Genomic DNA, 12,817 nt, shown 5'->3' on the forward strand with positions numbered 1-12,817 from the left:
ACATCCGTATTTCACATCTGTCAGTGTCCTTAGAGAGCAAATGTAAGGACTCCAGAAAATAAGCTACACATTTGGTCCAATGCTAGACCATTGTGCAACAAGAGTGGCACATTGTCAGAAGAGTGTACACATGCTGGGTTTTTGCTGTGGTATGGACAACGGGTGCATAAGAGTGAGTGATTAAAACGGCACAGCAGGTGAAAACATACTCCAAAGTATGATTCTTGGCAAAATGTGTAAATTGCACACAGATTCATCGTGAAATTTTGAAGGTATATGGACCAAATTTAGAGTCACACTCAGCCATAGTGAAATGGTGCCAATAATTTGATCAGACCACACAGATGCTGATTGGAAAGTCCGGATCATGAACCATGTGATTTCGCCCCCCCCCCCCCCCCCCTCCCCAAGCTGAAAAAACGTTGGGGCAAGGGAGATTGTCCAATGATCCGTATGTTCACACAGTGGTTGTCAAGTGGTCCTGTGACCAAGAAACAGATTTCTGACATTGAGGAACTGAACATTTCGTAAAACATTCCAACCATTGTTCACAGAGACTTTGTGATTATGTTGAAAAATAGTAGTTTCATGTATCTGTATCACTTTGGAGTGTAGTGCAGCATTAAATGAAAGTTATATGGTCTGCCATAATAATGTTTAACTTACTTTTTGAAATCTCCTTGTATATCATTCAGATTCATACACTCTGTGTTGTCCATGCATTAGTATGCTTAAAATGTTCACACATCAGATGTAACTGATGGGTTCATTTTTTTTAATCCAAAGGGCATTCTATAGTACTCAAAAAGTCCTGAAGTGAAGTGATAGTAAATGTAGTTAATGGACGATTCTATTTGCATCTCAAGCCAATGATATCCACTGTATAAACTCATGATAGTAAAATACAAGCACTGCCCATATTGTCTAGGATCTCTGTAACCTCAGGTGTGTCTAAACAGCCCACTGGGTAAACTACACACTGGCACAAGTGCATGCCGTCACAAAGAATCAGTTCGTATTGGCTCCAGTCACACATTTCTTGGGTGAAGCCAACTGGTTTGCATTTTCCTCTATAATGCAATTACATGCAGTTTAATGATATCTTTCATTATTGATTTAAAGTGATGAGAAAAGCAATAGGATTTCCAATAAAGGAGTAGCTAGTTTACAGTCACAGTTCAGTGATGCGTAAATGGAAGGCCTATCAAATTGGACCACTCAGAATGCTCCACTAATAGCATTAGAAAATTTCCTTCCTCTGTTTTCATGTTAGAAATGTGATAATGTGTGTCTAATTGTGATGGCATTGACAGGTTTTCCCAGTTGACTGCTTCAAGAGAGCTTCTCTCTCCTCCAATTATCTTTTATTACTCCCGGATTGACTTCCGGGATACCCTGAGATAAAAGTATCAACAATGATGGTTGCCATAAAATCATTATCGCCATGAGCGTATGATCTGTTGCACCTTACATAAGACTGCCCACCTAATCCATATTTCCATTTTATCACAAGAATTTTTCAACATATAATTTGTTGTTATATCCGAGCCACTGAAATACGTCACTTGACAGCTTATGTGTAGTTGGCTGTACTGCGACTGCAAAGTTTCAGTAGTTGCCACTGCACACGCCAACAGCTGATAGCTCTTAAAGTATGTTTTGTAAATGTAAGCTACAATCAATGTGTATATAAGCCATTGCGTAATAATGTATACATGTATGAATTTTTTTTAACAGTGGAGAGAACAACAATGGAGAAAAAGTGTTTGATAGTATATAAAACTGTGAAATAAAAACAATCCCCAAAGTTAATGACAATCTGTACGAGAAGTTGCTACAAATTGTTACTATAATGGCTGTATATAAAACATCATACAATAATGTAAACCTGAGCATACTAAATAACACACTGTCCACAATCGTATAACTAAATAAAAAAAGATGCACAGCCTACTCAATTGCAGAGAGAAAGAAATAATTCTGTATACATTTACACCCACCTATTTATGATGTCAGTGGCGCAATTACGTGCAGTTCTCTTTCACCATCATTGAAATTGGCGCCAAAATCATTGTCATCACCATTAACAGAAATCATCAATTGTTCATTCTCATGTATAATTCTATAATTCTGTCTATAGTCTGTGCTTCTCTGATAAGCTTACCAACATGGTCTGCTTTCTTCTTCTAAGGCGTGGTGTCTACAGTAGCAAGACCTTCATGTAGCAGTCTTTCCACTTGTTTTGTTATAAAAGACTTGTGGCATAGTCCTATCAATTCAGGCAGGCTAGGAAAAAATCTTACCTTCACAGTCTCGGATATTATTGAATTTAGCCTATGTTAAAATGAAGGACTAAGTAAGGAACATGTATTTTTTTGTTTTCTCCAAAAAAATTTCTTCTCCAAGATGCAGCCCTCGAAAGATGACACTGCACACACTGTCTTTAAGATGCAAATTTTGGAAAAAAATTTAAAATCTCTGGACCAGTTCTAGATATTTTATTTATTTATTTATTTTTGATTTGGAAGATAATTGATTTATGATAACAAATAAATCCTCCATTTGGACTTATCTGTCAAAGTTCTTTTACTATAGCATTCTGAACTTTTTTTATAATTTAAGGAGAAAAATTTTTTTTTAATGCCTATCCATTAAATTTTGATTTTTTTTTTCTGTTGATTAGTACCACATAGTTCTACATTCCCTGAAAAGGAGAGCTCCCACTGTTAGGTTGAACAGGTTTTATAAACAATTGAAATTTTTGCCATACATAAAGCATGTTTTATTACCACATTATCACATTACAGGCTCATAAAAATCAAAACGTAGCCTTATTGAACATAATTTTAGTTTGGAAAGATGAGTAAGAGACTCATTCTTCAAGCATTTTAAATGGTTCCAAAATTGAGTGAAAGTTCCAAAAATTTGAAGGTTTCAATTTATACAACTTGTGTGCACTCTGTTTTGTACTGAAATTGGCCTGTCTATTCTATGAACTAAAAATGTGTTCCACTGCTCCAATATCTTCCTTTGATATAGAGTGACGCTTTCCTGTTGAACCAATAGGAACTGGAGCACATACAATCTTCAAAACATTGTGAACAGGAAGTGAACACTGATGTCGTTGTTGCTGTCCTTCAGCTGCAAACCTATGTCCAGCAGCTAGTCCATGCGGTAGCATAAAGTCCACTACAATTTCGTTTAACTCATAACTGGTGTCTATAATCTCTGCAATGCACCATTCACAGTCATACAAACGCACCACAAACATCCCCCTTCTCAGTTTGTGAATCTGAATATTGTCCTGCTTTTTCTGAGGTGTTGGCCGAACGAGCGAAATTTCTTCTTGCTCTTTAAAGTGCGTGCAATATGAGTTCGCCCATCACTTTGGGTCCAAAAATGTGTCTTCTGAATTCCTTTCACAGGAGTAGTTTGTTTGGACCATTCTTCTTTTTTCTGCTTATGGAATTCTTCGATTTCCTCTTTGGACAAAATAATGAGGGCTGTGGATGTGTAAGATTTCATGACTATCATAAAACGCTCAGCATTCTGAATCGCAGCTGTATTTGGTCTGGAAAGATTGTGTTATGTAGCATGGTGCTTCAGCAGACCTCCTACACCATCACAAGGCCCTGTCCCGTGACCAGTATCACGGTATTCCCAGTCAGTTGGCACAAGTGACATATTCAATTCAAACAGCTGGTAACAATTTTTAAAATGACTAGGAGCACCATCACAAATAATGATGATCTTCTCATCCCCTGTTTACAGTTGAAGAATTTTGTGCGTTGCTAGCAAAGCATGTGCTGAGTCATGTCCTGTGTCATCATTTATAACTGCAATACTTATGGTCTTGTTTCAAAAATATGTCACTCCTGTAAAAATTGAAACCTGATCATTACTCCAATGACACCCTTGTACTTCTTGTGGGAGAATTGCAGACTATTTCTTAGCAAAATCACAGTGAAGCACTAAACATAGTTCTTTAGCCTGTACACACCCTTTCGCTTCTGCAGCGTGGTGGTGCTGCAATTTTTTCAGATGCTGGTGTGTTACTGCTTTCACTGGCCATTTACCAAGTTCATCAATGAAACTGTCAAAGGCGACAGTTTTCTTAATTAGTTTATTTTCCTCCCATGTTGCATATGTAATTTGTGCAGAGTTATCTGCTATGTCTTCCAGGCCAAATATCTGTAAAGGCAGTCCTCCCTTTCCAAGGCAGTCACCACATTCTTGAAACAAACAAGTCTGTCGCTTTACGTCACAGGCTACTAATAACTTCACCTGCCGAACCAAGGTGTCGCATGTCACGTGCTCCAGTAATTTCTTCAAAGTTACCACACAAAGTTCAAAATTCGTGCAGTATACACATAAACAGACATCTCTAGGTAGGTGTGGAACTACCCACTTAGGTCGTAGTGCATAAGATTTTGATCTTATGTGAAGTCGTACAGTTGCTCTTATAAATTGCAAAAGTTTCTGTAATACTGCGAGTCACGCACCTCTTCACTTTCACAACTTTTTTGTCCTTCAACTATTACAGTTAAAGTGTCTTTTTTTGCTGGCACTCTGGCGAGAACAGTCCCATTTACGTTCCAGACAAAATGACTGCACTAGTTGCTTCTACAGGATGACCATAATAGGGACTGGTCTTCCAAAGACTCCTTTTGCAGACCTCACATTTCTTAATTTGTCTACGATGTACTTTGATACTGATGGAAAGTGGTTCAAAATTGTTTTCTTTGAAAATGTCTCAGAAATAATAGTTAAAACTTGCACCTTTTCACTGTAGGATGCACAGTATTCAACAACTGGATTGATATTTGTGAAAAATTCATGGCAAGAGGTGCAAGGGTGCTTTGGTTCATTTTCTTCTGAAGATGGAATATCTACTTTGAAGAATGTGGTCAGTTTTGCTGTAGTATATTCATCCGTAGCTTTAGTAATTTCTCTGCACTTTCTTGATGCATAGAGCTTATGACTCGACTTCACTGACCACGGTTTCTTAACAGGACTAACGGCTACCTCTGTAGTTGACTGATGACTGATTCAGGGTATTTAATTCTTCCTCTATTGATGCAGAATCTACATCATCTCCACTGTGGGAGGCTTCACCTTGTTCAGATACTATCATTATCATTATACTCTGTCAAAACATTTAGAACACAAAAAGTCGTCACTGTAAACATCTTCACTTTGAAACATTTTTCAGATGAGAACACGTATTCCCAACCTGAACAAAGTCTGTTTTTTTGTTTGCAAACAGTCCTTTTACAAAACACACTGAACCTGTGTCAACTGACAACTTCCTCACGAAAACACAGAACTCACTGGATGGTATCAGATTTCTAAGATGCCTTTTCAGTAAACAAATTAGCACTGAACAACAACAATACGGAAACCTGCAATGAACAACCACGACAAAGAAACTGACAAGAAACTGCATATAGTGTAAGTAGTATCTGCAACAATGAAAGTGAAAAGAAATAACTGCAACAAAATAGTGATAAGAAATAACTGCAATAAAGACAATAGAAATAAACATTGTAACAAAGAAATTAGTAAGAAATAACTTCAGTGAAGACATACATTACCCTTGAAAGTAAAAAAAAAAAAAATTAAATAAAACCTGTCCAACTTAAAAGTGGAGCTCTCATTTACAGAGAATATAGTACTACATGGTACTAATCAACAGAAAAAAATCTAACTTTTCTGGATTGGCATTTTTGAAAAAAAAAATGTTTTTCCTGTAAATTATAAAAAAAATTCAAAAGGCAACAGTAAGAGAACTTTGACAGATACCATTGTAATCATAAAGCAATTATCTTTCAGATGAAAAAAACTCCAACAAAATATCTAGAACTGTTAACAGACATACAGCATTAAAAAAAAAAAAAAATCCGAAATTCACATCTTCAAAATGGTGTTCACAGTGTCCTATTTGGAGGCCTGTATCTTGGGGTAGGTGTTTTTTTTTTTTTTTTTTTTTTTTTTTTTTTTTTTGAGAAAACAAGAAAATACATATTTCTTACTTACTCCTAAATTTTAACATATGCTAAATTCAATAACATCCGATACTATGAAAGTAACCCCCGTGCCTGAAGTGATACGGATTATGCCTTGTTATTATTTTGAATGTAAGGCTTGACATCATTCCTAACCAGTTCAGTTGGGGTAAAATGCCACTGATAAGGCAGTAGCCTGATTACCATATGACCCTGCTCCCTTGCAGTTTCATCTGCAACAGGGTTATTTTGTTTTACAAGTGAATATAACAGCAACTTTGTTACGCTCATGTCTGCAGCAGCGCCTCTCATCTGCAACCACTGCACAGAATTTCTTTGAGGTCACTAGTTCGAGTTTTGTTAAAATCACAGAATGGTAAGGTGCATTATCCATTACAAACACTTTTGTAACACTAAGCTGTTTTAAACCACTGCAGAAATCATGGGTGGTCCACACCGTCATGGCAGTCACCAGTTTTTCTCGATTGAAAAGCTTAAAGTCCTTCATGCACAAAAGATTTGAAAAACTTGCATGAGTCACAATTAATTGGGATCCTCTTCCTGTTGGCTGATGACTGCTGCTATTCAGAGTATCGTCTGTCCAACATTTATCAGCTGCTTCTCCAGCATTGTCCCAGGTTTCATATAACTGTGTAATTGAATGTATATCCTTTTTCTGCAATTTTATTCAAGGAAACATTATGAGCTGCAACAACACGAGCTTTTTTGAGCAACAGTTTTTGCCTGTCTAACTGTCAAAATGGAAGCCAATACTTTTTAACACATTTTTAATTGATGTTTTCATACCTGAGAAAAGTTCACATTCTTTTAAAGAAATTAGAAATTTGCTTTTGTTGGTTAATCTTTCCTATTATAATATCCAAACGTACCAATAAACTGCATCGGTTTGGTAATCAAAATTTGTAACTGAATGAGGCTGCTTTTTTTCCTATCCAGTAGTCCTTAAAAATACACTGTTTTATCCACAAGGGTATTTGCTCCACACGGTTTACTTAAAAATCTTGCAAGTCTGGAAGTAGCACCCCGTTACTTGTAACAGTTCTTTGACTGAATCCTGGAGTTTTCAAGGTAAATTCTAAAACTTTTATCAGCAGGTATCGATACATGCCCATGAACAGAAACAAATTCTTTTTCTTGCTCATAAAACTTAAACGCTGTTCATAGCAATTCCAAAGCCGGATTATTTAATGGTACTCTACAATGCAACAAGTTGTCACTTGGTGAACAATGTCATTTTTGTGACATTCTTCAGTAAACAGAAACTGTAGTCTAGGCAGTAACACAGCATAACTATATAGAAGCAGGTAGTCGCACATTAACACACAATGTTTACACAGAAGCTGGCAACATGGTAGTGTCGGTGCTGGAATCAGCTTTTGTTGCTGTGCTGTAATTAGTTCAGAATACGCAGCACATCGAGATCCTTGTTTGTTCGTCAATCATACTTCCAATTTTATGGCACTTGTAGAGTGATTTGAAGCAGCATGTTTCAGTGGCCCAGGTACAGGTATTTCCATTCTGCCATCCACCCATGGTATTTATCCTATTCCTTTTAGAATCCAATCATGGAAATTGGGCCTAAATGACCATGTATGTGGATTATTTGGCTCCCCATTGTCTCTAGTAGTGCTTTTTGACACTTTGCTAATTTTGGCCACATAACCCTCAATCTCCACAGTATGCCACATGGTCAGTTACAACATAGTGTACCCATAGAAACTCTGGAGAATTCCCTTCTGCAAGTTTATAAATCTTCTAATGCTGAACTTATTATGGACTTACTGGTACTTACAATTGCATGCAATTTGCATTGTGGTAGACCCTTACAATCAGCTCCATGTATTCTATGACAAAGTATGGGCACTTATGATCCTGAGTTCAATAACAATTTACATTCTTGCCCTGTAGTAATACAGAATTATGCTGCCCCTTTAGTAATACGGAATTATGCTGCTATAGTTCGCAGTGAGCAGTGGTAGCTTCATTTATGGGTAGTGCTGGCCTGAGTGCCAGTTTAGAAAAATGTGTGATCACAAGCTGCTCTAAGATTGTAGCAGAAAGAGTGCTTAAACTAGACTGCAGTGTGTACTAAAGACATTGTTGATATGCTGCTGCCGGCAGTGAAAAGTGTTCGTATTGTTGAACGTTTCCCCCACTGTGCACGAACAGCTGATGACGTCACAATAAATCATTGTCCCTTGTTATGCAAAACATCGCTCGTTAAGCTAGTCATTTTTTTTTATAATTTGTTTTTCTCATCATGCAAATTGCATGTTTCAGGGAGGTGCTCGTTAAGTGAAGTTCCACTGTACTGTGTTTCCTGTGTGTGTGCCTTGTGTACTTACCTCTGTTGCATACTCTTTCTTAACCTGGAATGCTTTACAGCTTTGATTTCTGCCAAAGCTGGAGTTGTGAATTTGTGACCTGTAGTATCTTTGGGAATTCAGATCTTACTGTGTGGGACAAGTCTGCTGGTAGGCCTTAAAAGGAAAAAAGTCAAGAATTCCTTGTTCTGCTTAATGCGTGATAGCTGTGCTTAACATTATCAGCACTGTTCGAGTTTCCTGGCATCATATAGAAATTCTGTGATCCCTGTAATGTTCCTTAACTCCTCCTTATAGTACCGACATTTGCTTTTAGATCTGTAATACTGTTACAGCCCTTCATGTAACTGTAACAGTAACTTTTGTCGATGAGAGATGAGGAACATCCAAACACCATCTGCTAGGTTAAAAGGAGCCATGCACTTGAGCTCATCATTGCTCCAATGCAGCTGCCAGTTTCAAATTAAAGGAAAAAAATATAAACTTGCTCCTCAGCCTTAAGTTACATATTTAACTACTAAAGTTACGGCCTCCCCACAATGCTGATACAGCTGTTTAGTTACCTCAGTATAACTCAGTTTTGCATGGTGCAATACTTATCCTCTGGGGCACTTCAAAGTATTGGATGGACTACCTTTACTCAAGCAGGAAGTAATCATTTTTTTTAAAATTATTCATTATCTATTTATCAAAAAATAATGAAGTATAAAAAGCATTTGGAACTGATGATGAATTGTGTTTTTTGTATATATTTCCAAAATTAAACCACCTGCCCCCCCCCTTTTTTTTTTTTTTTTTTTATACAAAAAGTTTGTGACCATAGATGTAAATTAAAGGAAACTTCTCTATGAAAAGTTGTACTGTTGTATTATTTCAAAATTCTATGTGGTATTCAGTTTTTAAGAAAAGCTTCTCTTTCAGGTTGTGCTTGTTACTGATGGCAGCCCTGGTGTAGGACCATTGTCCTTGAAGCATTCACTGAGCACTTTGGGACAACGAGATTTTGCTACACCGTTCCCGTTGCCGTTTTCGTTTCCATGTAAACTGAGTGTAATGTGCATTGCTCCGCCTGATGATCCATCATTACAGTTAGGCCTTCCTCTGTATAGTCGTCTTGTTGAATTGGCAGGCCTTGATAGCTGTGTTCATGTACCTGAAGCAGCACTTACTATCTCTTCAGTTCAGGCAATGTTCCAGAAACTGGCAGAGGCAAATTTTGCATCCTTTCAGGGCACACTGAAGTGTGGCAATTTGGGTTCCCGCATTATTCTCTCACCTGCCCCTCAGGTATGACTTAATCTTACATTACGTAGGTCTACATTGATCATTATTTTTATCTTGTGTGTATACACAAAAGTATTAGTAAAGCAGACTTAAACTATAAGAAATGTGCAGCTCAAATCCTTAGACATATTAACTGTAATTCTATAGTTATAATGAAAACAATAATGTGTATTGTGAAATGCAGGTAAAAATTGTCAAGAGTTTGGACAGCAGCTTCTGGAGATATTGATTTTCAGTATAATATTAATTGTACTAATAACTTACCGTGTGATTTACTGGACATGAAGGTCAGAGTACAAAAAAGACCACGAATATTAAAATTATGAAACTGCAAGCCAAATATAGTCACACTCTTCTTTCATTATTGATGTAGGCTTTGATTTTGTGTTACAGTTATATAAATTGAAGACACTCACTCATGTATTTGTGGCAGTGTTGTAAAAACTGAGATGGTTGATCGGAGACCGTGATCAACCCAGAGTAAATAATTAAATGAATGTGTGAGAAACGCAGAGAAAATTTTTAGCCTAGGAAAAAGATTTTCGAAGAGTACAGAAGCATGAGCGCTAACACGGTAACGGCTGTAACACTGACCTTGCAAAAAATAAGAGCCGATGTAAAAAAGCAAGAAATTGCTTGAAAATATTTTTGTTAACCAGATGGGTAATGAAAAGCATTACTACTTTGTAGCTTCAGCTCACAGAGTGATAAAATTGTCTCAGTTATTGCAGCACTGTAACTACACTGAAAAATTTTATATGTCACTACCATAGAATGCACCTGTAACATGTCAAAAAGACACTTCAGTCTTGAACTCATCGTGACTGAAAGCGTTGCCTTTTTTGTTGATTGCATTTGAGGTTAAAAAAGATATGGAGATACCAGTTGTAAATTTTGAACTGCATAGGGGATTGTTTGACACTTTTCACTGTACACTTGTGAACAACCCTCTGATGACATTTTTCACAAACCCCAGTGCTGGTTCTGACCAGTTGAACAGAAAAATTTATCATGATCTTCCCTATTATTTTATAAGGAGAATTTTTTGTGTTTGTCCTTAGCTAATATACGAGAGGGTTGCCCAGAAAGTAATGCACCACATTTTTTTTCTTCGACAATTCTTTATTGAACATAATGAGAATTACACACTTGAAAGAATGATGTTTTATCGACACACCCTATTTTTCCAGTCTCCATCCCATTATATGGCCTTCGACCAGTGCGAAACAAGGGCGTGTATGTCCAGTTGGTACCAATCCTTGTTCTGATGGCGGAGCCAGCGCTTTAATGTGTGAATCACCTCCTCATCATCCTCAAAATTTGTTCCACGAATGGCATCCTTTAATCGCCAAAAAAAGTGGAAGATTCAGTGCTGAGCATGTCAGGTCTCCCCAACTGCTGCAAATCGTGGAGCTCTGCCGAACCGCCTTCTGATGACCTCACCTTCCGTGCCCAGCGACTAATGTACATCTGTCAACAGCAGATGCTCCATAGACTTTACACAAGTGTTTGTGAATATTCCCCACAGTTTCTTTTTCTACAGTGAGAAATTCAATGAGGGCGCATTGCTTCATCACATATAGATGCCATTTTGAAACTCTCCTGCAGCTACGCTAGCTGTTGAATGTGACGGAAACTTGGCACACTCACTCAGCAGACTTCAAATAATACATATGTAACGTTTCACATTTGTAGCATTGTTTTTGGCTGAGAAAATAAGGGGGTGCATGACTTTCTGGGCAACTGTCATAGTACGAGGGGTGTTCAATAAGTAATGCAACACATTTTTTTCTGCAAGCAGGTTGGTGTTATTCAGGATTCCAATAATCATATTATTCCCCACCCTTTTGTCTAGAAAACCCTATTTTTCAACATAATCTCTAGTCAGTGCAAAGGCCTTATGACACCTTACTGCGATGCACTATGAAGGGAGATATTAAACTCCCTCAAGACTGTCACCATGACTTTACCAGCTGAAGGTGTGGCTTTGAAATTTTTCTTTGGAGTAGACGGTTCGGGGTCACCCTATGGATTGCTGTTTTGTTTCTGGTTAGAAGTGATGAACCCATGTTTCATCGCTGCGAAGATGTTTGACAAAGAATTATCTCGATGAGCCTCATAATGCACAAGCAATTCTGCACGAGTGGTCCTTCGTTGCTTTTTATGATCTTCTGTTAAGCATGAGGAATCCAGTGAGTGAATCCTGTGAGTACCACAGCTGGTGGATGTGTATGTCAATACTATCAACAGAAATGTCCAGTCGTACAGCGAGGTCTTGCTTTGTGATTAGTCAATCACCTCACATTAGTGTGTCCACACATTCCAACATTGCAGGAGTCAAAGCTGTGTGGGACCGGTTGGCACATGGGAGAGTGGACAGGCTTGCACGACCTTGTCGTGATGATGATAGATGCCGTGCACAATGACTTGCCATGCTTTTGTTCAATGCCAAGTCTCCAAAGACATTCTGCAAGTGCCTATGAAGACCTGTGATGCTCTGGTTTTCCGCCAAGAGAAACTAAGTGACGATTCTCTGCTTGGAATGCACCTCCATTACAGATGCTATTTTGAAAACTATGCATAGAACCACCACCTATCAAACCTTCATGAAACTATGAGTCTGAAGTGGGAATATTACCACTTCAGCCCTTCAACAAATTATGCATTTTTTCCACCGAAATTAGTCGAGGAAAAATAATGTGTTGCATTGCTTATTGAACATCCCACGTATATTCTTTTGGGGGGTAACAGTTCACAGCTGCACTGCTTTATTTCTTTGTTCATTACTAGTTTTGGGGTAACAGTTCCATTTCAAGTGCTCATTCTCATTCAAATCAGTCACACTGTCATGCCATGTTACAGCATGATATCTTGTCTGAATTGAACAAGAGTGAGCAATTCAGAGAATGATCTGTGCCCCCCTGAACTATTAGTGAAAAAAGGTTGCTGTGGAACATGTAGTTCCATGGCACAGAGGAATCAAAATTTATCAGAGAGACATGAAATCAGAAAGAAGAAGGCCTTGTAAGTCTCACAACACAAAAGCTGCTTTCTTGTTGAAATTCAGGTTTTGAAATCTTTTGGTGCTCTTGACAATGTTGTTGGTTCTTGAGGCTCTTAAACAGACACAATTTACTTTTGAGTTGGGAACTCAAACCCGCACATCATGTCTGGTATGAGCTG

At 37.8% G+C, this 12,817-nt stretch overlaps 1 protein-coding gene across 3 annotated transcripts in view; it reads left to right on the forward strand.

Moving 5' to 3' along the window:
* LOC124797806 (integrator complex subunit 14) overlaps window positions 1-12,817 on the forward strand; it is a 78,158-nt gene that overhangs the window by 63,077 nt on the left and 2,264 nt on the right. For all 3 annotated transcript variants that reach the window (XM_047260821.1, XM_047260820.1, XM_047260822.1), the window contains one exon: window positions 9,272-9,637. In XM_047260821.1, coding sequence (XP_047116777.1) covers window positions 9,272-9,637 — 366 coding nt within the window. The remainder of the gene's footprint in view (window positions 1-9,271; window positions 9,638-12,817) is intronic.

This window comes from Schistocerca piceifrons, chromosome 5 (genome assembly GCF_021461385.2).
Source record: "Schistocerca piceifrons isolate TAMUIC-IGC-003096 chromosome 5, iqSchPice1.1, whole genome shotgun sequence".
NCBI lineage: Eukaryota > Metazoa > Arthropoda > Insecta > Orthoptera > Acrididae > Schistocerca > Schistocerca piceifrons.